This window comes from Trematomus bernacchii, unplaced genomic scaffold (genome assembly GCF_902827165.1).
Source record: "Trematomus bernacchii unplaced genomic scaffold, fTreBer1.1, whole genome shotgun sequence".
Classification (NCBI taxonomy): Eukaryota; Metazoa; Chordata; class Actinopteri; order Perciformes; family Nototheniidae; genus Trematomus; species Trematomus bernacchii.
In genome coordinates this window covers 3448373-3476167 of record NW_022987942.1, presented here as the reverse complement: position 1 = coordinate 3476167, position 27795 = coordinate 3448373, and the positions used below count along the sequence as shown (strand labels likewise).

General features: G+C 42.0%; 1 protein-coding gene across 2 annotated transcripts in view; it reads right to left on the bottom strand.

Moving 5' to 3' along the window:
• taf2 (TAF2 RNA polymerase II, TATA box binding protein (TBP)-associated factor) overlaps window positions 1–17533 on the bottom strand; it is a 41227-nt gene extending 23694 nt beyond the window's left edge. For both annotated transcript variants that reach the window (XR_004554720.1, XM_034115630.1), the window contains exons 1-15: window positions 17016–17533; window positions 16745–16799; window positions 15307–15467; window positions 13955–14073; window positions 13240–13381; window positions 11700–11931; window positions 9994–10178; window positions 9510–9623; window positions 5323–5422; window positions 4622–4707; window positions 4404–4539; window positions 4122–4276; window positions 3666–3780; window positions 2959–3068; window positions 2623–2688 (exon numbers count right to left, since the gene is read on the bottom strand). Coding sequence is in view for 1 of the 2 variants with exons in the window: in XM_034115630.1 (XP_033971521.1) it covers window positions 2623–2688; window positions 2959–3068; window positions 3666–3780; window positions 4122–4276; window positions 4404–4539; window positions 4622–4707; window positions 5323–5422; window positions 9510–9623; window positions 9994–10178; window positions 11700–11931; window positions 13240–13381; window positions 13955–14073; window positions 15307–15467; window positions 16745–16799; window positions 17016–17065 (1826 nt within the window). In the remaining variant the exon portion in view is untranslated. The remainder of the gene's footprint in view (window positions 1–2622; window positions 2689–2958; window positions 3069–3665; window positions 3781–4121; window positions 4277–4403; window positions 4540–4621; window positions 4708–5322; window positions 5423–9509; window positions 9624–9993; window positions 10179–11699; window positions 11932–13239; window positions 13382–13954; window positions 14074–15306; window positions 15468–16744; window positions 16800–17015) is intronic.
• Between the last annotated feature and the right edge of the window lie 10262 nt (window positions 17534–27795).

The following is a 27795-nucleotide window of genomic DNA, read 5'->3' as shown; positions in this document are numbered from 1 at the left end:
TGTAGAAGGTCAGGATGCTCTCTATGATGCACCTGTAGAAGGTCAGGATGCTCTCTATGGTGCACCTGTAGAAGGTCAGGATCCTCTCTATGGTGCACCTGTAGAAGGTCAGGATCCTCTCTATGATGCACCTGTAGAAGGTCAGGATCCTCTCTATGGTGCACCTGTAGAAGGTCAGGATCCTCTCTATGGTGCACCTGTAGAAAGTCAGGATGCTCTCTGTGGTGCACCTGTAGAAGGTCAGGATGCTCTCTGTGGTGCACCTGTAGAAGGTCAGGATCCTCTCTATGGTGCACCTGTAGAAAGTCAGGATGCTCTCTATGGTGCACCTGTAGAAGGTCAGGATGCTCTCTATGGTGCACCTGTAGAAGGTCAGGATACTCTCTATGGTGCACCTGTAGAAGTTGCAGAGTATCCTGGAATCCATTTTGAACCTCCTCAGCCTGCGGAGGAAGAAGAGCCGCTGTCGAGCTTTCTTGGTGATGGTGGTGGTGTGAAGAGACCATGTCAGGTCCTCAGTGATGTGGACACAGAGGAACCTGAAGCTGCTGACTCTCTCCACCGTAGTCCCATTGATGGCGATGGGGGCGTGTCCCTCTCTCTGCTGCTTCCTGTAATCCACAATCAGCTCCTTTGTTTTGCTGACGTTGAGATGGAGTTTGTTATCCTGGCACCAAGATGTCAGGTTTTCGACCTCCTCTCTGTACGCCGTCGGTGATCAGGCCGATGGCGGTCGTGTCGTCAGCAAACTTCACGATGGTGTTGGAGCTGTGTGTGGCCACGCAGTCGTGAGTGAACAGGGAGTAGAGGAGAGGGCTGAGCACGCAGCCTTGAGGGGCTCCGGTGTTGAGGATCAGGGTGGAGGATGTGATGTTTCCCACCCGCACTGCCTGGGGTCTGCCCGTCAGGAAGTTCAGGATCCAGTCACAGGGGGCGATGTTGAGTCCGAGGTCTCTGAGCTTGATGACCAGCTTGGAGGGCACAATGGTGTTGAATGCTGAACTGTAGTCAATGAACAGCATTCTCACATATGTGTTCCTCTGGTCCAGGTGTGAGAGGGCAGTGTGGAGGGTGAGGGCTATGGCGTCGTCTGTGGACCTGTTTGCTCTGTAGGCAAACTGCAGGGGGTCCAGAGAGTCAGGGAGGGAGGAGGTGATGAATGATTTGACTAACCGCTCAAAGCACTTCATTATGATGGAGGTGAGTGCTACTGGGCGGTAGTCGTTGGGGCAGGTGATGATTGTCTTTTTGGGGACAGGAACGATGGTGGAGGGTTTAAAACATGTGGGGACTACAGACTGCAGCAGGGACCTGTTGAAGAGGTCTGTGAACACCTCTGCCAGCTGAACTGCACACACCCTGAGAACACGGCCAGGGATGCCATCAGGTCCAGGAGCCTTGTGTGGGTTAACCCTTTTAAAAGATCTGCACACATCTGCCCTGTTTAAAACAAAAGGGCAGGGCTCCTGATCCTTCTCTGCACCCACAGCCTGGCTGCTCTCGAATCGTGCAAAAAAACTGTTCAGCTCATCTGGGAGAGATGCACGCAGACAGTCCCGCAGCACCCCCCGCTGCTCCATCAATGGCTAAAGGCCCTGACACACCAGGCAGTCACCAGAGAACTCGCCGACATCCGACACCGACAGATCCATCGACGAGTTCTCCTGCGTATTGGCCGTGTGTCGCACTGAAATACACCGCTTTACTACAGCCGAGCACGTACGAACTGCGCATGCGTGAGTGGCAATAACTCTCCTTACCAGCAGGCGGCGGTAGTGTGTATTCGTCATTCAAAAGAGGCAACAACCGGAAGACAGAGAAGAAGAACAGACTGATATACAAACAAATAGCGGGTGCCGTTCCATTTTCACTCTCGTCCATCGAAAACATGTTTTAGAATATAAAAATACATGCATGATGAAATGAGCACATAAAGTGCAGACATACTATAAAATCACAGTTAATAGACCTGCATCTGATGATCGCAGTGTTCTGGCAGGTGTGTAGTTTATTGAGTCAGCAATGTAATAATGGCCACTAAATTTACGATGAGATGAAAAACCGGACTTGACCAAACAAATCACGGAGCTCTCAGCAGAGGACAGCCGGGGACGCTCCCGCCGATATCAGAGATGTCCCTGCTATGTGTGGGAGGTAAGAGAGGACATTTAAATCGTTTGTTTACGTCCCTCACTTCCGTTTCGCTTCTCATTTGCTAGCTGAACAGCTGATCAGAGTGGTTTCTTGGCCCGATAGCTTGTGTCCAACACCCGGCCGATTCAACATGTTGAATCGGCCGGGTGTCGATCGTGAAAGGCCAAATAAGGCGTGTCACGGCCGAGGGTTCGGGACACACCAAATTGACTTTGGGCGACAAGGAACCCGTTTTCGCCCAACAACGCAAGACGGCCGATATCGGCCTGGTGTGTAGGGGCCTTAAGAGGTAGACACACGTTTGTTCCAGCTAGAAGAGTTATGTTATGAATAATGTTTTTCTTAAATGAAAAGAAGCTTGCCTTAAACACTAGAAAACACCATTACATTATATATAAATAAAATGATACAATAACTAATACATACAATATAAATAACAAACAAATGACCACAGCAGTGATGTCTTACTCCATTGCCGATAAATCCATGTCAACTTCCTCTCCATTCATCAGAGGAATCTTCTTTTTCTTGTTTCTGGGGAAAAAACAACGGAACAGTCAGTAAACACAGCCAGACTCAGAATTTCTTTCATCAATTCTCTTTGTTGTTCACATTTCTGTTCGACTAGAAACAGAGACGAGAGGACAAAGTAAAGAAACAAAGATTAAATAGATAACAAGATCAACGTATCACCAAGAAACAAAGCAAAATAATGAGTAACAATGAGTATGATATCTAGTAAATATAAACATTTCTCCATTATTGAGTTGACTTATGAGAGTGTGTGCAGTGCAGTGTGTGTACCGGCGGCTCTTGGAGTGACAGGGGATGTCGTGTTTCAGGCTGTTCTCCTCGATCTGCAGCGTGTGGTTGAAGGATCCATCCAGCTCCTGCACTGTCACTTTGATAGGGCCCTGCAGGCAAATAAACATAGGATCATTTTATGTGCGTGTGGCGCAGTGGATAGAGCCTTGGTGTTGGGACCAGGGGAGCACAGGTTCAAACCCCACTGCAGTCAGCATGTCGTTGTGTCCCTGAGACACTTCACCCCAAATTGCTCCTGTGGGGATTGCCCACAGTATTGAGTATGTAAGTCGCTTTGGATAAAAGCGTCTAACAAGTAACAAGTAATGTAATTTTATGAAATGGGAATTCTGTAACATTATTAGATTGTTTTCATCCCTTTAAGTCTTGGATTTTGGTTTTAGAATAGGTCTCCCTCGAAGGGAAAGATCTGCTGTGCAAAATGCTAGGACTGTCTTAGAAGGATAGCCATGTTTGTGCCATACTTGGTAACTGGTGTTTTGCACTGTAAAATAATAACTAATCCTCTCATTGACCATCAGCAAATGTTGGCATTCAGACTAGGATTGTGGCCTACAGTACACTTTCATTTTATTAAAAATCTCATTTGAATCTGCTGTAAAAAGAAAAAACGATTTACTTCAAGAAATGGACTGCTCTAGACACAGACAATTCATTTATTCCAAACACTGTATGTAGACGCTCACCACATATTTCTGGGTTCCAGATGATGTGTAGTCCTGACGGATCTCCAGCTCCAGCACGTTCCTTTTCCTATTAAAAGCAAAACTGCCAAAGAATTTCACCACAGCACTTTGGTCTCTGAGTACCAACAGTTAAGGTCAATAAGTTATTTATTCTTTTCAATTCAAGATTAAACAATGAACTGGTGAAATGTTTAAAACATGACCTTTGCAATTATTTTATACACTTTATATCTTTTTGCATTTGTTCTAACGTGAGTCAATTCTGAGTCAGTGGACTAAGTTTCAAGGCTGCAGAAAAACCTGAAAAGTGCTTTAATTAACAAAAACTATTTAAGGTCTGACATGACCAAACATTGAACCTCTATATTTCCCTTCTGTGTAAGGTCATACCGTGAAGCAGTTCATCAATAATCACTCTGTGTGCTGGCAAACCATCCATTCCAGATTGAAGGATACACCCACTGTTTGATGAGGGGGCCGATGTCTTTGCCTGAGACGTTGGAGATGGACTTGAGGAAGGCGTGAGTGGACAGAAGCATCTGGCTCCACATGTGACTCTGGTACTTCTGGGAGGAGGCGGTACTCGCCAGGCTCAGAAGCTTGTTGAAAACCTTTAGTAAGGGAGCAGAAAACAAAGAATTCAAATGAAGACAAAACCATCTTTTGTTATGAGGTTAATAAATACTGACTTAGACGTTTAAAGAGGCATAAGACAGGGAAATGCTGGCAGTGTGTCACCTGCAACATGAACTCCATGCTGATCCGGTTCTCTATCAGCCTCATCACCAGGTGGGCCTTACACTGGAACATCTTGTAGTACTCCCAGGACAAAGTGTGGGGGTGCTTGATGGAGAAGTGGAGGTGGGGGGTTGGACTGAAGATAGAAAACAGTTAGGTCAGTGTGTCATGCAATTATGATCCAGGACCAAATGACTGTGATTAGATTGAAGCGTTACTTGTCTTTCTCTTTTCCTCCACTGAAGGTCGGGTGCAGCAGAACCCCCCCCATCTTCAGTTCATACTCCACAATCTTGTCCAACTCCTGAAGAGAAAATAATAACATTCATAAACATTTATAAATGAATCAAGTTTTTAAATTCAGTTGTATATAAACTCAAATAAGTTGATCATTAGTTAAGTCTATGAGTAAATGGCTGCCTACTGCACGGTTATATTTGTTATAGATAAATCTGTGATTATTTTCCCAGATTGTCTTTTACATTTCAGAGAAAAGTGAAAGGCACATACTATGAGCCAAAACAGTTCAAAAAGCTCCTTATTTGTCTCATACTGACTGTGCTGCACACTTTTTTTCACTCTCTGTCGAAATCCAGAGCCCAGTCTTCTCTGATTGGTTAGCTGTTTGGCTCGGTTGTGATTGGTCAACCACTTGGAGATGTTAAGCGGTGCTTATGTGGTACAGCAGTGCTACACCTGTAGCAGTGGTGCTACATGGCACAGCAAAAGTGACATGGTTTGAGTGAGGCAAATGTCTAAACCAACATTTAGACCTATCACATTGATTTAGGATACATTCAGTGAGGCACGTCATTATTCATTACAACGTCATGAAAAATGATCGGTTTGTGTGAAACTGCAGGTGTTGGGCTGCTATTATCACAGGATAGGATAAAGAGTTGTCTAGAATAACTGTTACCTCTTTGATCCAGTGCCGGTACTCATTCACTCCAAAGGTCTTCTTTAGGTAGAGGCCGTAGATGTAGCCTGAGATCCCCTTCAGCACCCACTCATCAGCCCTTCAGGAGGAACAACATATATAATGCACTGCAAGTTCACAAAATACAAATCATCACCAAATATCAATGTCTTCACCTGGGGGGGGTTAAGTGCCCCGCATGGTTTGAGGTATATGTCCAACGTTCAGGCATTATTCAAGGAATTGTAACAAATGAAATGCAGGTTAACTCCATATTTAAGAAAATTAACTCCAGACCTTCGATCCTTCACACTTTCAAGCAGCCCTTTCTGGGATCCGGATTAAATAGGATATGGAGATTAAAACCTGGAAACTGAGAGCTCACCCTGTTTCCTTCGCTCTTTCAAGCTTATTAAAAGTGACTTTTAGAGTAAAAGGCCACACTTGTGTGCTCTTTACTAAGTTATTGTGTTGTGTAAGTTACCCTTGTGGTATTCCTAGGAACAAACTTGGCATGGCAGACACAGCTTTTGTACATTTATCAGCCTAGATTTATTAGCTTGTAAAAAAAGGAACACAATACTATGATTCAACCTGGGTGGTTTAACAGCGTCATGCTGAACTGAATCCATCCTGCGGGTAGAAATTATGATTTCAACTGTGCAATAGCTATGATCAACTTTATGGACACTATGGAATTATTTTCCTAAAATATTTCATCCTAATATTGTCTAGAGAATATTTTTGATTTATTATTAAAAATAAGGTCGAACTCTTAAGATTTGAGTTTCTTTCCTTTGTTTTTTGAGAAACCCTTCTTAAAAAGTAGTCCCAACTTAATTCTTGTAACACTGAAAAAACAGCACTTTACAAACCAACACCCTCAGATGCAATTGGTCAATTAAATCTTCAGCAGACTTTCATTAGGAAAAAACCTCTATTACACAGAAACACAAGGCGGAGATAAAACACAAATCAATGTATTGTTTCCTAAAGCTCCTCAAACTTCCGTTTTTGATATCAAGGTTTCATAGATTTGTAAAAAGAGCAGTTTTTATTTTTCCGTGTGCCTTTTTCTTTTATGTCTGACAGGCTACTGAGCACGGCTGCTTTCAATTACAGCCCTAGTTAACCCCCACTCTGATTAATTGCTAGCAGGCAGCACCATGCTTTGCTAGAATCAAAGAGATCTGAGTCTCCTGAGATCTTTTCTTACACAACACCAGCCAGCTCAACAACATAAGCAAACCAAGGACACACATCTGATGTGTGTTTAAAGGTCAGAGAGGGGGGGACAATACGCGTTTCTCTCCACAATACTAGCAGGATTTAAGTCCTATCGATGGGCTTCTTATCTTAACACAAGCCTACTGAGTTTTGGACAAAATTATGAAGTATAAATGTGTTATTTTCACCTTTTTTTAAATATATTTCTTCCTGCTGGGGTCCCTACAGTCTGGGAATTTCATAAATGTATGGAAAGCTGAGACGATTAAATGAGTTCAGCTGTATAAACGTGTGTCAAGCCTATTCATTGTTGTCAGACTATTTTTTGAAACATGACCTCCCTTTATAAAATGAGCTGTTTTGAGCTCTAGGATAATCAGAAGCTCTTTCAACTTAACAAACACAACTAGAGACTGAGGGCTTTTAGAAGCTTTCCTTATTAAATTGGCATTAATAGGGTTTCTAAGCAATTATTGCAAATGTCCAAAGTTTTTGATACCAAATCTCTGAATGGATTTTTCTCTGTTGTTTTTTTGTCAAGTGTTGAGTGATCTAGAATGATCAACACAAACCTTTCTGCCATACTTTATGAGACATAATAGAGCATGGGTATGGCCATTCACAGTCATAGTGTGATCATAGCGTGATCATAGTGTTCAAGGATCTTCAAGGATTTTGCCTCCTTCTTCACTGACAAAATTCAGAAAATTAGACAAGCAGTCAGTGCCTCTACATCAGGTACAGCAAATGTGTTGTCCCTGTGTCCACCTAATATCAATTCAAACACCATGACACAATTCCATCAGATTAATGATAAAAACTTAGAGGACATTATTCAACTTCTGAAATCCTCCTCCTGCTGCCTTGATATTATTCCAACAGGATTTTTCAAAGATGTTTTTCCTTGCATGGCCTCAGATCTACTTCATATAGTAAACACATCTCTTCACTCAGGTATTTTTCCACAGGCCCTGAAAACTGCAGTCATTAAACCGCTCTTAAAAAAGAATAATATCGATGCTTCAGTAATGAACAATTACAGGCCAATATCAAACCTGCCATTTTTAGGTAAAATCATTGAAAAAGTTGTATTTCAACAGTTGAGTAACTTCTTGCATTTAAATAACTGTTTGGATGTGTTCCAGTCAGGATTTCGTCCAAACAACAGCACTGAGACTGCTCTTGTAAAGGTCTTCAATGACATCCACTTAAACACAGACAGTGGCAGAACTTCAGTGTTAGTATTATTAGATCTCAGTGCTGCGTTTGACACTGTTGACCACAACATATTACTAGACCGACTAGAAAACTGGGTGGGACTTTCGGAAACAGTTCTAAATTGGTTTGAGTCCTACTTAAAGGACAGAAAAAAGTTTGTTTCTATAGGTAAATACACATCTGAGTTGACAAATATGACATGTGGGGTACCTCAAGGCTCCATCTTGGGGCCTCTTCTCTTTAACATCTACATGCTACCACTGGCTCAGATAATGAAAAACAACAAAATAAGTTACCATAGCTATGCGGATGACACACAAATTTACGTGACAATTTCACCAGGAGATTATGCTCCAATTCAAACACTGAGTAAGTGCATTGAACAAATCAATGACTGGATGTGTCAGAACTTTCTCCAATTAAACAAAGATAAAACTGAGGTAATGGTTTTTGGAGCCAAGGCAGAACGTATAAAAGTTAGCGCTGAGCTTCAGTCTGCAATGTTCAAAACAACAGATAAAGCCAGAAATCTAGGTGTAGTCATGGACTCTGACCTGAGTTTCAACAGTCACATTAAAACAGTTACTAAATCAGCCTACTATCACCTAAAGAACATATCTAGGATTAAAGGACTAATGTCACAGCAGGATTTGGAAAAACTTGTCCATGCTTTTATCTTCAGTAGACTCGACTACTGCAATGGTGTCTTTACAGGCCTCACTAAAAAATCTATTAGAAAGCTGCAGCTGATTCAGAACGCCGCTGCTCGAGTCCTCACTAACACTAAGAAAGTGGATCACATCCCTCCTGTTCTGAAGTCCTTACACTGGCTTCCTGTGTGTCAAAGAATAGATTTCAAAATACTGCTGCTGGTTTATAAAGCTTTGAATGGTTTAGGCCCAAAATACATGTCTGACCTCCTGCTAAATTATGAACCATCCAGATCTCTCAGGTCTTCAGGGACTGGTCAGCTTTCTGTCCCCAGAGTCAGAACTAAACATGGAGAAGCAGCATTCAGTTATTATGCTCCAAATATCTGGAACAAACTCCCAGAAACCTGCAGGTCCGCTGCAACTCTTACTACTTTTAAATCCAGGCTGAAGACTTTTCTTTTTGCCGCTGCTTTTAATTGAACTATTCACATCTTAAACTGCACTGTAACTTTTATCCATGTATTTTTTCTTTTAATGTTTATTTTATTATCTTTTATTTTTAATGACTGATTTTAAATGCCATTTTCTTAATGTCTTCCATTTTTGTAAAGCACTTTGAATTGCCTTGTGTTGAAAGGTGCTATATAAATAAACTTGCCTTGCCTTCTACACTGTAAACTTTTACATTTGAAATGCGTCTTACCAAAAAGTCTATAAAACCTTCCATATTCAGGGTCTCAACTTTTAGATGATGTATACCACTGATATTTGGCATGTCCTTTTGACATGCGATCTCCCCCTAAAGATCCCCTGTCCCACTCGCAAAATAAGACAAAAATATGTTTTATAAGGGTTAATGCTGTGATAGGCTCTAAGTTGTCTTTTTTTTAAATTAATCTTATCTTTAAGTTGGTTTTCTGGTAGATCCAGAAAAATGTCCCCACATAGGGCTTAGGCAATCTCTTGATTGATGCAGCGATTAGCCAGTGATAAATGGGTCTTCAGTATCTGAGGTCTCAACAGGGCATATCTGCCTGTGTGGCTTAGACTTCCCGTCTCCGAGCTAACGGGCTCACTGTGTAGACTCACCATGACATCCTGGAGATAAAACAGCCAAAGAACTGCTGAGCCAGGGCCTGGGCCAGACAGCGACGTGTCTGCGGGGTCTGGTCTATGATCATAGAGCTGTGGAGCAGGTTGGTGCTGAAAACAAAACCAACAACTCCAGGTGAGACAGAATCAGACACAGTACATGAATATAGTATGACAAAAACACTGTTGTTGTTGTTTATAAAGCATTGAATGATATAGGGCCAAAATATATTTCTGATCTCCTGCTACATTATGAACCATCCAGAAATCTCAGGTCTTCTTGGACGGGTCTGCTTTCTGAGTCAGAACTAAACAGTGAGAAGCAGCATTCAGTTATTATACCCCAAACATCTGGAACAAACTCTACTATTTAAATCCAGGCTCAGGACTTTTCTTTTTGCCGCTGCTTTTAATGGAACTATTCGTATCTTACACTGCACTGTAACTTTATTCTTGTATTTTATGAGAGTCTCATGCCTACCTGAAGATACTCATGGAAGCATAGGAGGACACTTGTACGTAGGCCTCGTCCACAAACACAGTCTTGAAGCAGGCATAAGGGTAGCGGCATGTCAGAATCTCCTCATAGAACTCAAAGATCTCATGCAGGTAAGACATGGAGTGTTTGAGCAGGGGCAGCAGCTGTGGCAGGCAGAAGTGGGTCACCTGGGGGGGGGAGGCAGGCAGGACAATATTAGAGTTAATTCTTCGGAATATTGCACCAAAGAAAAGGGGGAAATGTTCAGAAATTCATTTACAAAACTGTGTTTCTATCATCTGTTATATTCTGTGTAGTTTAATGACAGCTACCCTGACAGGATAACAATAACCCTATTGTTTTCCTTTACTGCATCACTACCATCACTACCAGTGGTGGGAAGTTGCTAAGTACATTTGTTCAAGTACTGTACTTAAGTACATTTTTAAGATACATGTATACAAGTATTTCTTTTTTATGCTACCTTGTGCTTCTACTCCAATACATTTTGAAAGCAAATATTGTACTTTTTACTCTACTACATTTATATCACAACATTAGTTACTACCGGTAGTTACTTTTGCAGGTTCATATTTTTTTTATACAAAAATGTAATTAAACTAAAGCATTATGATGTATTATTATGGATGGAAATACCTGGCAGTCTAAAAAAGTAATTAAACTTCTCTCCAGCTTTACAAGCTGCAAAATCAAATGTTAAACTCGTTAATGGATATCTAAATATAATCCAATGATAAAAAATATAGTGTTCTAAAATGTACTGTCAATACTTTTGTACTTTTACTTAAGTAACTTGAATGCGGGACTTTTAGATGTCCCACTTCAACATGTCGTAGCAGAGTATTTCTACAACGCGGTTTTATTACTTTTACGTATAACATCTGAGTACTTCTTCCACATCTGATCACTACACCTTACACAGGCGGCAAGTCCATTTCCACCACTACACTTTTTTCAACTCATCTTCAATACAGCTACATTGTGTTTAGGGACATCTAGTGGTCATTAAGTAGAACATACAAGGATGGATAACATATTACTGCATTACACAGATACCATGAATATATATAAACATTTAATCCTGCGTCTCTGTGTTAATGTTTAACATTAAATCTTACTCTTTCCTCTTCCTACGTTATTATCATAAAGTGGGCATGTCTGTGGAAAGAAGATATGTGGTTACCCAAAATGTAACCTGACTTTGGAGCCTTACTGAGCCTTCTTCCTGACATGACATGAACCACTAGATTCTTTAGGTTTTTTTCTAGTTCCATATAATACTGGTGTCTTCAATCTAGATTTTAAGAGATTAAGTAAAAGCAGATGTTTTGTAAAATAATCACAATTTACCTTACGCAGTTCAAAAACAATTAATGTAGACATCTAAAAAGTGGACTTTTGCCATTACTGGATTCATACAGTGAGGCCATCCAAGTTTCCCCACACCTCCTCAACTCATTTTTTTTAAATTGTATTTTTTATTTCTCTCATGTCTGCTTCCATTTTTGTATAAACTACGTGGATTCAGCTGAAGGAAAGATGTAAACAAAAAAACAGTAGAGAAAAGTGTAGATAGGTTTGTTTAAGTTGCCAAAGCTAAAATAAAAAACTAAACAAACATTGATTTAGGGCTAACTACATGCAGAAATATAATCATTTGGAACTGTTTCTGGTCACTGCAAACCCACCTCATGCATGTAGGGATCTACAAGGATTTCAAATGGCCCCACAGCTAGGGAGATGTTGGGGGCCGCGGTGGGGATGGGGAGGATGTAATGGTAGGTCTTCTTCCTCATGTCATTAGTGTAGATGGTCTCCACCAGATCTCCACAGGACACCGCCACCATGGAAGCATCCACGGTGAACTCCAGCTTCCATGTGCACAGCTCTGAGTAGGAGTCCACACAGGGGAACCAGAATCTGGGGGGGACAATATAATGAGTTATGCAAAGACCATTGGTATCATGGAGCTAGTGTGGGTCTGCATTACAGCACAGGAAATGCATGAGTGAGACAAATAGTAAAGGTTTAATGGTTGTTACAAAACAGGCTACATGTAGGAGGCTTAATGACTGTATACTTAAGATGGATAACGGTGTGAGAATTAAAAAAACATTGCACTATAAATAAGTAGCATGGCAATATCTCATCATTAAAGCACTGCGGTCAAGATGGACATTCGTTTTTTCCCTTGTAACCTCTGCTGTGCTTTGTGCCTGGATTCGTTTTATTTTTGTTACACTGTGACCACAGGTTGAGAATCTATTGTATCGATTCATTCATTACATGTTCATATCACTTTGGGAAAAGCAGCACTCAATCTAACCTGAACGGAATAACAATGTGAAAAGGCAGCTTGAGACAAAGGCTGAACACATCTGACCTTCTCCCCTCATTACACCAAGACACATGACAGACATCTGGACAGAGTCTCTTCCTGTGGGCCATAGCTAAGATCCAGGACACATTTTCAGCATGTAGTGGCTGAATTATAGACAGCTAGGATGTTTAATGTCATAAAAAACTAATCTTGTCACTTGTAGCTTTAATGGCACTGCATTTAAGTGGATGGACAAATGCATGTGGCAGCACAAAACATGGTTTATCTCCAGGTTTAATGTTGCTTTTTGACTGATCTAGGGCTGGGCAATATCTATATTATATCTGGATCTGGATATAAAACTAGATATCGTCTTAGATAAAGTAATATCGCATAAGTGTCTTTTCTTGTTTTAAGGCTGCCTTAAAGTAAAGTGAAGTAATTTTCTGAATTTTAAAGACTTAGCTTAGTCATTAAAACAAACCACACTATTTATGATTATTTATCGAAACTCTCTGTGAAAATATTTTGTGAAAGCATCAAAGATCGACCCTACAATGTTGTCACTATTTTGGTATCCAGGTATTTGGTCATAAATGTTGTGTTCTTTAATCTATTCCATATAGCCCAGCCCTACAATAATGTTGATAATTGAATCATTATTTGTCCTTTATGAAGTAAAAAAAGGTCAAACGGTCAATAAGTGATGTCAATTTCTGAATTGACCACACGGTTCTAGGTTTTCTATCGTGTGTATGTACCCACGTAGCCTTTATATCAACATAATTAATGATGACATCATCTATTTATTTATAATTACAAAGTCAACCATACAATATGGTGACATTTGATTGTCTCCATATAGCCCAGCCCTGCAGTGTAAATAATGGTTCGCCTTGTTTGCAGACCTGGTGGAGTTCTGGTATCCGAAGGAGAAAACGTGAGCCCCTCTCTCCGCCATGCTGCCTTCCACATCCGGAACGACGAAGTGAAGACCTCCTTTTGGCTGGTCCAGGGAAAACTCTATGTACACCTTTAAAACTTTCAACTCTGGAGGAACATGAAAGAAAAACTGTCAGTCCTGCACAACCTCCCAAATGTTGCACATTGTAGCCAAGCTACCTCTTATATCTGCACGGCTTTCCAATTGTCATACCAATACTGCACATATTTTACTTTAATTTATTCTATTTTACTTTTAATGGCTGTATCTATATTTAATGTAAATATTGCTATATTTTAATGTTATAATAGTTTTCTTTAAATAGTTTTTTTATAATGGTTTTATTTTGTTGGTCCTTTCTTACTATTTATATTCTTTAACTGTGTTTAGATACGTATGTGTAACCTACTTGGGAGTAAACCTGTTCTGATTTTGATTCTGTAGTATCAGGCATTCATTCATAGTAACATTGCTGTCAATTATCGGTGTGGACGGCCAGCAACATCATTTGTTGTATTCCAGGGAAATGTGTTAATATACCTCATGTCAGGCAAGAAATCAATCTGATGAAGATGATGGAATTTAAAAGGACCTAAGATTATGAGTCTTTGATTTTCAAGGGAAACATGATCCAAAAACCTATTTCTTGATTTTCAGTGGCCTTTGTGCCATGGTCTTACCGTCCCCTTGTTTCCAGAGCTCAGAGGGAACTTTGATGACGAGCTCGCCATGTCCTGCATCAGGATCCACAGCACTCACTGCTGCAGTGTAGGCACTAGAGAAGTAGTTGAGGTTCCTCCTAACAGACACACAAAACATTTAAACAAAGTGATTAAATCACCACCAAACAGGTTCTTTTAAAGTAGGCGGACAATGGTATTTATAGTAACATGACCAGACCTGGTGAAATGTGACGGTTACAGGAGTCAAAATTCGAAAAATAATTTGTTTTCTCTTAAATACTTTCTAAATAATAGATGTGAGTTTCTTCTCCATGCCTCGCCATCACAACAACTTTTCTCAAAGCTATTCTGGTGACAGGATATCTGAAATACTAATTTAGTAAGATGTCAAAACGTATTGCCAGAAATGTAACAAATGAACCTTCCGACACAACTTTCAGTTGGAACATTTTCTGGCAGTTCAATTAAGACATTGCTTACAGATGGAGACCCAGATAGCTATCCAATTTTTGTTGTAAATTAAATATTCAAAATATTAAGATAATTTCTATTTCTAGAAATCCTCGAGGTGTCTTTTACAATGGGATCAATAAGAAGGATTTTGAAATGTCATATCAAATTGTATGCGGCAGGTAGTTATTAGTTAATATAACAGTCCTGAATGAATATGTATGTTGTCATGGCTGTGGTACAGGAACATTGATGCATCAACTGTTGCACTGTCAAACAGTAAAAAGGTTTTCTTTATAGATTTACTGGACAGTAAAGTGAAGATAATAAACGTTTAATTGATGCAACATTTAAATTGTCCAGCATATCTCTCTGTGAAGAAGTCACTCTCATTCATTGTATAGTGAGGAAACCGTCTGAGTATGGAAGACTGGATTAAGAGCAAGGAGCCACAACTCTTTCAGAAATAAGGTGGACTAGTTGATTACAGAAGGTCATTCATGAACACCGTTAACAATCTATCTAAACGACCTTGATTAGTCAAAGATGAGCAAAGAAAAACTGTTTATGAAATATATAGTGCTTTTTGCCCCTCCTTGCGTCCAGGTTGCTCTCTTGCATGTGTTTTCTATCTTTGCTGAAACAAAGATGATGTTTGGTTTGACTGTCTGTCAGTGATAAAGGTTAAACTGTTGATGCTCTGCACTCTCTGCCCTGGGGTATTTTCTGGACAGTGTGGCTGCTTCCTGACCCTTTTTGGGGTTTTCAGGTTAATGCTCCTGACAATTGGTCTTTGTCTTATTAAATTACACTAACCTTGTTTCAAGGATTAAGGCATACAACATTCAGTATTCAGTATATAATCTGTACTCCACTGAAATGTGGAAAGCCATACTCACTGCTTGGACTCATGGTGGCACACCTCCAGTGTAGGGTCATTGTAAATGAATGGTGCTTCCAGTTCATTGACTCGGACCCTGTAGATGCGGCACTGTTTGCTGTTAAGCTTGATCCGGTTCAGGTTGACCACCGTGGGGAAAATGGTCAGCTCAACAAAGCCCTGAGGGATGCAAACAGAGGAAGAAGTTGGTAACGACGGACATCAGTGGTCAACAGTTACTGAAGTAAAGTTCACTGTCTGAATCATATAACCTGCATTGGACCATTTTTTCATCTAGAAATGTTCCAAACACAATTCTCTATGCTGGTTTATCACAGCAGCAAGTCTTTGAGTGCATTGTGATTTATGTTTCACATAGATAGAAACCTTTGTTGTCATTTTATAGAAAATACATTGAAATTGAAGTTACGTACCAGTGGTGCTTAAAACACACCCACATACACAACTATTTGCAAACAATAAAAAAAAGACAAGCAATAAAAGACAAAAACAAGAATAAGAGTACAGTAAAAGTGTAATTTCTGTAACACAGTAACATGCTTTAGTCTGTCACATAGACCTACATAATATCTAGCAAATACCAATAATAAAGACCATTTGAATAATTCCCTAAAGTGTTTCAGTCTAAGGTTTTAAAGGCAGTATGCAGTTGTATTTTAAATGCAGTTCGTCATTCTTCCTGTTTAAATGGGTGCAATGTGAATAGGTGTATAAGTGGACAAGAAAGCAGTTATATCTATAGTCTGTTCGATATATATCATAACAAGGGGGTCAGTAACTGGATGGAATCAAGTGGGTGTAATAACAGCCAGCTGCAGAGGTGGAAGAAGTACTCAGATCTTGTACTTGAGTAAAAGCAGAAGTACCAGAGTGTAGGAATACTGTTCAGTAAAAGTCCAGCATTCAAAATGTTACTCAAGTAAAAGTAGAAAAGTATTATCATCAAAAGATACTTAAAGTAACAAAAGTAAAAGTAGTCATTGTGCAGATTGGTCCATTTCAGAATAATATATATGATATGTTTTATAATGATTGATCATTAAAGTGTTCTCAAAGCTGGAAAAGGTGCAGCTAGTTTGAATGACTTTGTATACTGCAGGGTAGCTTGTGAATTTACTCCAGGTGGAACTAAAGTCTGATTTAAGACTTGATTATATTTCACATCATTAATCCAAATCTGTAAAGTAACTGAAGGTATGAAATACATGTAGTGGAGTAAAAGTACACCATTTACCTCTGAGTTATATTGGAGTAGAAGTACAAAGTAGCAACACATTGAAATACTTAAGTAAAGTACAAGTACCTCGAAATTGTACTTTGGTAAAGTACTTGAGTAAATGTACTTAGTTACTTTACACCACTGACCAGCTGTTTTCTGTCCAACAACAGCAGAATGACCTATGACAATAACGTTAGACTGTAACTTGTGTACTCACAATGACAGACTTTCTCTGGAAGTTGATGTTGTTGATGCACACCACCTGGTGGGTCGTAAAAACAATAACAGAAAAACAATCTCAGTATTCGATGTGAACTAAACTAGATACTCATTCAGTCAGCGGATAACGGTCTTTGTACTTTAAGAAACTCTGCTGCCTGTGAGTTACTCTGTGCAAACGTTAAGCTACCGTTACCTTTGCTTCAGTATGGAACATTACTGCAAATAATGTAATGCCTACAAGTATGGTATTAAAGGAAAATACTTATAATTTAAAGGGGCGCGGGCTCTCAAAGCCCTTGTCCTTCTTCTTGTTCATCCTCTTGTCTCTGTTGTGTTGACTAAAGTTTCAACATGCCGGAACTCTGCTCCTTGTATTGGTGCTTCGTCTCACCAGCCGTGAGGGGCTACTTCCACATGCATGCAGACTGCCGAGAGTAGAACAAAAATATGCCCCTTTGGATGTAAAAAGACAACTTACAAAACGTGTGCTATATGTAACGGTATACCGAGGCTCTGAGTCAGAGGCAAGCAGTACTTTAATGTCACTGACTCTGTAATGAATGCTTTATATTCAGGTTGTGTCGCCCGGAGACTGCTGTAGTGTTTTTATTGCAACCTCAGTGGACGTATTCATTAATAAAAGTCGGCCATGACTACCAATCGTATTAAATAGAGAATAGATCCATATAATGTTGCCTGCGGTAGTCGTGGATCAAAACATCGAGATATATCCTCATTATCCGGCTGCTGATAGAATTGAGTTCGCGGCCGCAGTGTGTGCAGCCATTTTGTTAGTAACCTTTGAACTCCCGCGTAAAAATGACAACAAATACTTTTTCTTCAATATATTTTTTTATATACCTATCACTTGGTAAGCATACAAACTGTAATTGATGTATAATTATTTCTAAAACAAATGCAAATTAATCTTATTTATTTATTTAAAAACTCATGCTACGTCACTTCCCACTTCCGGCTTTTCTAGAAATGCACGAGCTTTGCGAGAGCGCGCATAACCCATGTAAAGAATGGGAACTGATATTCGGGGGGAAAAAGTGTAATGTAAAGTACGATAAAGCCTTCTACCAAGTGTGTCTGTAGGCTACTAAGAACAACTCAATGTTTTTACCATCACTTATTTAAAGCATCTTTGACAGCCTATATTCATAAAAGTTTCTCTAACACTGATATTGTTTTATTTATTACATTCACATAACAATCTCAATTTCCTACAAGCTTTATTCTTTTTTTAAATAGCAGAGGGAATTTTCACCTCGTTAAAATATTTTCAAATCTACATAATGTATAGCTTTTCTACGTGTTTTCGACAATAATACCTTTTAGTGATTTTGAAATGCCATTAAAAAATATTCTTTAAGGTTCAATGTCCATGCGTTTACCAAACCAAAGATATGGTCAGCACCTCTACTACTGGATACATACAATCTAAATTAACAGTAATTAGTTAAACGAGCCCCAGTTCAGAAGAACACGTTGTATTAAGAGACAGGAAGTGCCAGGGCTTCTCAGTTGAGTTAATGGTTAATAAAGGGAAGGTGGGTCCCCAATAAAATGTGTATTTTTGACAAATTCTATTGTTAAATTTGCATTTTGTGTTATATAGTTATACATTTGGCATGTATTCTTTAATCTAATATTATCAAGTAAAATGTCAAATGTTATTACAAAATCTAATGAGGTATAATGAACATGAGTTGGGTCAGAACATGATGTGTCTAACTTAGTTCAAACATTAAACTTGACCTACACAGCTCTGGACTTTTTTAAAACCTTGTCCCTTCCATGAAAGTAAATCTTCCTAAATGGCAACTGAGAGAACAAGAGTGTTTAACTGTTGTTGTGACGTTGGGTTATAAAGGACCGGTGTCTGCTGTTGAAATCAAAAGTGAAATGCCAGTCGACTTTACGTGCTCCTATGTTGTGCTCGTGCTCTTACTGTATGTCTGGCCTAACCCTAACCCTCTACCCAAGTCTGGTTACGCAAACATTAGATGCTGAAAGTTATGTGCCAAACCACTTGATATCCCATTGCATATCCTTTGAGTTCCATCTTGGAATGTGTTGGCTGTAACTCTGTTAATATCTCTTGCGGCATTATGCGTGTATTTCAACGTTTTCAAGATTCTAACTTTATTTCTCATACATACCTAAGCCGATAACAAATCAATTGCCACAAAGGCATAACGTTGCCATGCAATGATGCACAAAGCAAAGGTTTGTTGTAAAAATACCATCAGACATTCAAATCAACCAATCATCTACCATGGCTGATGTTAGCAGCCAGGGAGTAGCACTGTTTTAGCCAACGCAACCTGGATGTGCAGGGTCCCTTTGCGGTTCTTCAAGATGATTGACTGGGATTGACCTGCCCAAACAAGGGGAATTATTCTTTAAATGGGTCCGCCATTGCCTGTTCATGAATTTTTATTTGGCACAGAAAAATTAAGATGTGCACAGGCCTATATAAAAAGACTGTGTGATTGCCTGTCTTGGCGCAGCAGATTCAGTCCAGATTAACAGAGTTCTAGCTCCCGTGTTACTTGTAGGTTTGCCCTTTTGAGCAAAGTTCAGAGGCCAGTTCACTTAAGAGTGGCAACTTTTGGAACAAAACAACTTGATTGCTTGTCCAAGCTGGGGAAAATGTTCTAAGTGATGCCATGTTAATTTGTTAAAGCTATATTTTGCTTGTTTCTGATGTATTGGGCACCATGGAAAGCAGATTTAGGTGCTAAAGTGTGGTTTCTGAAGACAACTTCTGAGGTTGAACCGAGGGGTTACATATGGTAACCCTTGTTATATAAACACAGGCGGAGCCCTCTACTGGACTCTATTGCGGCTTTCACACCAGCGCTTTTCCCTTTCCAGCTCCTAGCTAGAGCTTTTCTGGTTCAGCTCCGGTTTCCCTTTTCAGCTCCCGCTCTGTTCACACCGCCCAGCTGCCGCTGCTGCGTCATGACATCACCGTTTACATCGCTGATTTTCTCCCCAATGGAGCTCACAACAACAACGGGGGGGGGGGGGGGGGGGACTGCGTCGGGTCGATGATCGTGTTGCTTTTAATCATACGAAGCCAGATTAAATTAAATAACGACTTCTCCAACCTTATACTTTTCTCCAGAGTGCCGTGGTTCATTGTTTATTAATGTGTTTCAGCTGCATTTACCGACCGCTGCAGTGCTGGCTGCTCTTCCACGAGTTTATTCTCCCGTTAGCTCCGGGTTAGCTCACACGGCTCTAAAGTATTCACTGTCTGACTGTCACACAAGCAGCTGCTACATATCCCCAGTTCCCCTTAAGTGAATGTGTGTCAGTCTGAATTGACGCTGTTTGGCATCACAACGCTGTTATGAAAGTGTCTCTGGTATAACATGGGTGATGTTAGCATAGCAACCGAAGCTAAACTGACTACTTGCTAAGCCGTTTTCTACAGGCACATTTTACCGGCGTATTTTTCAGTATGATTCTACTTGTGATAGTCAGACATGACTGCTTGTAGGCAGGCATGACGAGACTCTTCAGTCGACCCATGTTCAGGGGAGGTGGGTTTAGTTTCCTGCACGCCTCGACGTAAGAGAGACGTAAGCGACGCCGCGTCATAGCTCCGAAGCTCTTGCCTCTAGACCGACAATTTTTTGGAGCTGGAAGTGAACCGCATTCCTGAGCTATGACGCGGCGCCGCTGCGGTGTGAACAGGAAAAAACGGTGCTTTTCCAGCTCCAGCTCCGAGCCGGAGCTGGAAAAGCGCCGGTGTGAAAGGGGCATATGGGTACTTCCCCTTGATCCTATCATGCAAGCATTCATCCACTGAGACATTCTAGACATAGCCGGCCCCGAGCCGGCCTACCTGAATGCGCGCGCATCTCACCGTATAAAAGGAGGCCTCGCCTCCTGACTGTCATCCTACACTTCTCTTCAGCAAGCAGCATAGGACAGACAGGGCCCTGAGTAGAGGGCTCCGCCTGTGTTTATATAACAAGGGTTACCATACGTAACCCCTCGTTATATCTCTCACAGGCTCCGCCCTCTACTGGACTCTATGGGTACAGCACGGAGCACCGATGTATACACGCGCTGTCGTCCCACAACAACACTGTTGTTTCACTGTTTCTGACCGGCTTTCTGGTTAGCAGCCGCTGCACCTCACTCACCTCTCCCTCGGGAGCACTCTCATAATAACGTAATATATAACACAATCAGAGACTGGATATATCCCCCCCCACCCCCCCAGCGACCCCTCTCTGGTCGCTGAAATGGGGAATTGAAATTACGGGCCAAAAGTTTTATTTACAAGTTTTAAAAGTAACGTAGGACTGGTGAGGAGGGAGGGGGGCTGTGGGTCAGTGGGCATCTGACCCCCTCCGTAATGCGTCATGCGCTTACGTTTTTTCGTGACGCGCACATGGGCCCATAGGGGCTGGAGGACTCTTTCCCCCTGCTTTAGGGCAGGGGGGGGGGGGGAGTCCTCCACGTCATAGCACACCTCCGCGGGGTAAGCGCGTCAGGGTGTGCTCTGTCAGCCGCAGCCTCAATTTTCTCCACGGGCCCGGCGGCGTGCGTTGCCGCTTCAACGCTTCTGCCCATTCACTTTGAATGGGGTGACGTCACGCTTCGCCGAACTGCGTTGTGGGAGCAGTGCTCGCTGCAAAAGTAGAGCAATGTTCTACTTTTGAAGCTTCGACGGAGGCGTCAGCCAATCAAATCCCGCGTATGCAAATCTGCCAGTACAAGCGCTAGCCAATCAAACCGCGTGTATGTTGGGAGAGCCATACCGCAGTTCATTTCCCATATGTCAAAAAATGGAGTAGAAAATAATCGTGGCAGTAGGGAATCACCCGGTGCTATACGACCAGTCCCTCTTTACCTACCGGGATATAAACCGGAGGAGCCAGGCATGGAGGGAGGTGGCAGAGACAGTGGGTGAAACTGGTAGGTTTATATCCAGTGTTCGTTTGAATGGACAGCTAGCAAGCATAGACAGTATATTTAGCCAGCATGGAATGTTGCATAAAATAGCACCATAGACATTAATGTCATACATTTTCATCATATAAAGTGTGACATGTAAAACCTTTTATGCAATTGAGTGATAAAGGGATTTGGTTTTCATTAATGGAGGAACAATTTAGTAAATTCTTCAAGTAATTCAAGAAATTAACTTTATTATTTCATTTAATTTCATTAGAGGAATTATGCAGGACAAAATGGAAGTCACTGAGGGACAGGTTCCGCAAGGAGAAAACCAGGGAGAAAGAGGCAAAGAGAAGCGGGGCAGGGTCTTCCGGGGGATATAAGCCCTGGCGTTTCACGGCAGTGATGGGGTTTTTAACCCCATTTATCATTGACCGTGAGACGCCCAGCAATGTCCCCCGGCAAACCCTGCCTCCATCCAACCTGATGCCAGAGGCAGAGAGCCAGCTAGAAAGCCAGCTAGAAAGCCAGCCAGCCAACAGTCAGCAAGCCAGCCGACAGTCAGCTAGCCCAGGCAGGGGAGACAGGACAGGAGGAGGTGGCGATTGTTGAGGACCGGGACCGGGGAAAAAGGAGAAGGGGAAGGGAGATGTCCTCCTTTGAAAAAGGCTTGATGTCAGCCATCAGTCCTCTGCTCATGCCACCACCTCAACCTCATCCTCCACCACTCCCGCCAGTAGTGGTGGAGGATGAGGACGAGTTATTTTTCAGGAGCCTCTTGCCTGCCATGCGAAGGATGTCAATTTCAAAGAGGGCAAGAGTGCGGTTTCAAATCCACAAAGCCATTTTTGAAGCAGAGCGGGAGATGGAAGAGAACTGATTTTTTTTTTGTAATTCACACACATACTACACTACACTACATGTTTTCCACTTATCCACTCATCACACACTTACATAAATAAAAGTTATTTAAAAAGTATGTTATGGCTATACTGTGTCTTCACTTGTTCATGTGGTTTGTCAGTTGCAACATCCCAGAAGCTTCATGTATGTTGATATATAATGTGCTGTCTTCTGTACAATTGTCCATGTGAAAACCTATTGAAATTATGAGTGGTTTATCAGTAAAAACAGGGCTGAAGGAAAAAGGTTGTTAGCAATATCATAATATATGTTTTATTTTTAAATGGCTCATTTGGAATATTTGCTTTTTAAAGAAAATATGGGTAGCTCTTAAAAGAGCTTTTGGTTTGGAGGCTCTTAAAAGAGCCATGGTGACCCTACACCACAGTCTGCTGCCATGGCACTGCACCCTCCTCATTGAAATAGGAGCAGAAGTTCTCCCGCAGTTGGAGCGATCTGCGTGTGGCATTGTTGGAGCCCATCCTTGGTACATCACACAGGGTTGGAGTATCTGGAGCTTCATCCGTGGACTCCTCGACAGATGTGCGTGATTTTCTTCCTATTGTCTTCCTGCGGAGGAAGTTGTGCAACACACAGGTGGCCTTCACACACAACTCTGTTACCTCCGGGCTGGTGGTAATGACACGCCTGAACATTCTCCACCGAGATGAGAGGATGCCAAACGCACATTCAACCACCAACCTGGCCCGGCTGAGGCGGTAGTTGAACATCCTCCTTTCGTCTGTGATATGGCGTCCAGGGAATGGACGCAGCAGGTTGTCCAGCAGCGGAAAAGCCTTATCTCCAACAAACACATGGGGAAGAAGGCCCAGCCGCTCTGCTCCTGGGATGACGGTGTCAGGTGGTAGCTGCAGACTGCCATCTCGGAGGCTCTCTCCAAAAGCGGAATTCCGCAGGCTCCCACTGTCGCTGCTCCTTCCAAAGCCTCCAACATCCACTACCCTGAAGAGGTACTGGGCATCCACGACAGCCAGTAGTACCAAGGAGTGGCTGGACTTATAGTTGAAGTAGAGGGAGGGACCCAGAATTTGCCGGAGCCTGGATCACCACGTGCTTCCCATCAATGGCACCAACACAATTTGGAAAGTTCCAGATCTCCTGAAACTCAGCAGCGATGGCTCTCCAGTCCTCCATCTGTGGTACCGGCATGGTCTCCTCAACCAGGGCGGTCCAGATGGCACCCGCAACCTCCCTGACGATGACAGCCACTGTTATATAACCGACCCTATAGCTGAATGCTATGGTCCTGTATGAGTCACCGGTTGCCAGGTACCTGAGAAAAAAGTAATATACATGATTTAAAAAATAAAACAATTTCAGACCCCACAGACACGCACACACACAGTGTGCAATGACCCAGCGCTGCACAGTGTCAGTGAGTGTTTGCACACACACCTGCTCAGCTCCTCCTTAGCGTGTTCAGCCTGTGCAGTTAGCAGCCCCCTCTCCTGCTCCCTGTGCAGCGGCAGCAGCTCCACCTGCTGCATCGGAGCCTCGCTCTCCTGCACCACCTCTGAAATGTGGCTGCCTGTTAACAAGCAGCAACAAGTGAATGCGAGTTAGTATTTATTCATTTTTTCCGCCACCTTGGGTCTTTTGAGGGAATTAAACAAATGTGTCTTTTGTTTGTGTGATAATAAGTGTTGTGCCGTATTGCAATACACCATGGAATAAGTGTTTGCCCATTGCTTTAAGTCAAAGGTTAAGGCCCTGACACACCAGGCAGTCACCAGAGAACTCGCCGACACCGACATCGACTGTTGCATCGGCGAGTTCTCCTGCGTCTTGGCCATGTGTCGCACTGGAACACACCACAAAGACTTCAGCTGAGCACGTACGAACTGCGCATGCGTGAGTGGCAATAACTATCCTTACCAGCAGGCGGCGGTAGTGTGTATTCGTCATTCAAAATAGGCAACAACCGGAAGACAGAGAAGAAGAACAGACTGATATAAACAAACAACAAAATAGCATGTGCGGGTGTGTAGTTTATTGAGTCAGCAATGTAGTAATGTATGTAATATAATAATGGCCACTTCTTGCTAAATTTACATTTCCATGTGATGCTTTTATCCGAGGCGACTCACAATAGGTAAATGAACAGCAGTAGACAGTATCTCATTTACTTAGACACTGTACTTAAGGACAATGTTGAGGTACTTGAGACTAATCCTGCAACTTTATACTGACAAATAAACCGATGAGATGAAAAACCGGACTTGACCAAACAAATCACGGAGCTCTCAGCAGAGGACAGCCGGGGACGCTCCCGCCGATATCAGAGATGTCCCTGCTATGTGTGGGAGGTAAGAGAGGACATTTAAGGGCTATGTTTGATGTCTTTAAGTATCACCTGCTGGGGTTTAGCTGCTGTCCTGTGCCTTCTTAAATCGTTTGTTTACGTCCCTCACTTCCGTTTCGCTTCTCATTTGCTAGCTGAACAGCTGATCAGAGTGGTTTCTTGGCCCGATAGCTTGTGTCCGACAAATGGCCGATTCAACATGTTGAATCGGCCATGTGTCGACCGTGAAAGGCCAAATAAGGCGTGTCACGGCCGAGGGTTCGGGACACACCAAATTGACTTTAGGCGACAGGGCACGCTTTGTCGCCAGACAACCGAAGACGGCCGATATCGGCCTGGTGTGTCTGGGCCTTTAGGCTAAGGCAGTCTTTTGTTTATCATTCAAATCTAAATAAAGCAAAGAGTTTATCCCAGACAAGTCCCCAAAAATGTTACCGGTCTCAGGATTGGGATCCGAGTACGGCTGTCGGCTGAGAACAATGACAAGAAGTCACATACGTTAGCATATCGTATCTTTTTGTATGTTCCCAAGGCATATTAGCTTAAAAGCATTACTTAAATGCCAAATATCAAATTAACTGAAACAGTCAAATCTAATTTAAAATAAATAAACTTAAATACGTGTGTAATATTCCTTTTTCTTTAGACAACAATACCACTGACAATAACTGAATCATCTGTATATTCTGCATATCTACCTTACATGTTACACATACTCTGAATGTGGTATTCACATGTTAATGACAAACGTATTCCTTATACAACTACACAGAATAACAAGAACACAATAACTCTTTCTCATAACTTATAAAACATTTACAATTAGCCTCAGCAAGGTGCTTAGTTAACCACGATAACATGCTACATGAATACAACCAGGGCTGCCAACACTCACGCATTGAGCGTGAGAGTCACGCAATTAACACATATCTCACGCACTCACGCCACACATGCCTTTCCTCACGCTAAGTTTTCGTTCACAACAAATGTATATAAATATAAAAATAAAGTGAAGGAACAGCAAACCGAGCGGTCTACGAAATGAGACGGTCAGGCTTACGGAGGACTTCCTGTTTGCGTCACCTGACACCCGCGGTCCGTAGCACTGCCGCCTAGCAACCTGGACAGCGTCACGCATTGTGATTGGCTGTACGGTATTTGCACACTGATTGGATGTAATGAGGGTATACCGGGGGTCTGAGCAAAGACAAGGAGAAGGAGGATGAGAAGAATAAGAGAAGGTAAGGAGAATATATTATAAGATATTAGTTGTGTTTCATATGGGTGTTGAGAGATGTATCCTTAAATTCATTTTGCTCTCAAAGTGCACCAGATTGATGTATTTAACTTCAATATTTAAAAAAAAAATCTTCCCGGGGGAGCATGCCCCCGGACCCCCCTAGAGGAGGTGAGGACCACCCCCACTTATAAAATAGCACTTTACCCCTGCTTACACCTATATGCCATTTTATATGCTGTGAGCTGATTATCGAGCCTTCATTGTAAGAGTCGCGGGTACACTGTGTATGTGCGTACTCCACTGTAGCGGCCGGTACATTAATGGGAAACCCTAGTTTGTACTTGTTCAATACATTTGTAACACTGTACACATGGACGTTTCTTTTTTCGGTTCACAAAAAAAAAAAATCTCACTCCAAGCTGAACTCAAATGTTGGCAGCCCTGATAAAACACACTATTAGCATAGCTAGGCCACTTGTGTAATGAATTAATGTGGTAATGACCTCCCCATTAACATTGAATAAACTATACTCTTCTGTAAACCTTTCTCTGAAGCACACCCATTAAAGTAGAACAACATGTATTATATCATTGCATCACAAGAGTGTATTGCTAACCAGCTACAATAGGAAAGAATACCGAGCTAACGGCTAAGTCGCGCTAGCATCGTGAGCTAGGCTACATGTTAGCATGCTAAACCGAGTTGGTCATTCTTACAAATAACACATCTCCTTGGGTTTAATTGCTCATCAAAACGAGTCTAGTTTCCCCACACTGTCTCTGAAATGGTCCATGTACATGTTATAAGTGTATCTGATTATTTATGCTTTTTTATACAGTGTACCCACCCACCTGAGAACAACGACAAGAAGTCACACACGTTAGCCATTGAATGCTCTGGCATCCCCGGCCTTGACTTCTTCTTCACTCTGAACCCTAACCAGAATGTCAGACCTCAAGCCAATGTGGGTGTAGAGCACCATCTACAGGTTAAACTGTATATTAGCACATCAATTAAATATCAATATTTGAAATAAAAATTGTTTTGTAAATAAAAAAAAATATATAGGTAAAAATACACAATGATAAATGGGTCGCCGCGTAGCTCACCTGTTAGCGCGGCAGCCTAAGTATAGGCCACTCTATAGGCGACGTGCGGAAGACCCGGGTTCGAGTCCGGTCGGCACTGTCAAGAAATAAGAAAAAGAATAGAAGTAGACTGAGTTTGACTGTACTTGTACCTCCTTTCAGGGTGAGCTATACGGAGGTTGTTGTTTTATTGTTAATCATAATAGCATGCCATTCAGCGTGACTTATAGGCCTACAACTAAACAACACCAGGCTTGTTTTGGCATCGAGCGAGCTAGCTACCGAAATGAGGACTAAAGACAACTGGACTCCACTGTCCCCTGGATGGACGTCGTAACACGAGCAGACCCAGCCGGGAGCTAAGCGCAAGGCGCCGTTTGGCTCCACTCCGAGCCATGGACGGACGCCGTGGGAAACTAACATGCTGTCCCACTCAGGCGCGTCGCCTGGCCTGGGCAAGCCCCGGATGTTTTTTCTTTAGCCCCGGAAAATTCTCCCTCAATAATATAATACATTAACCGTGCTTTACCTGAACCTCATCATGACACTAGAGAGGACGGCA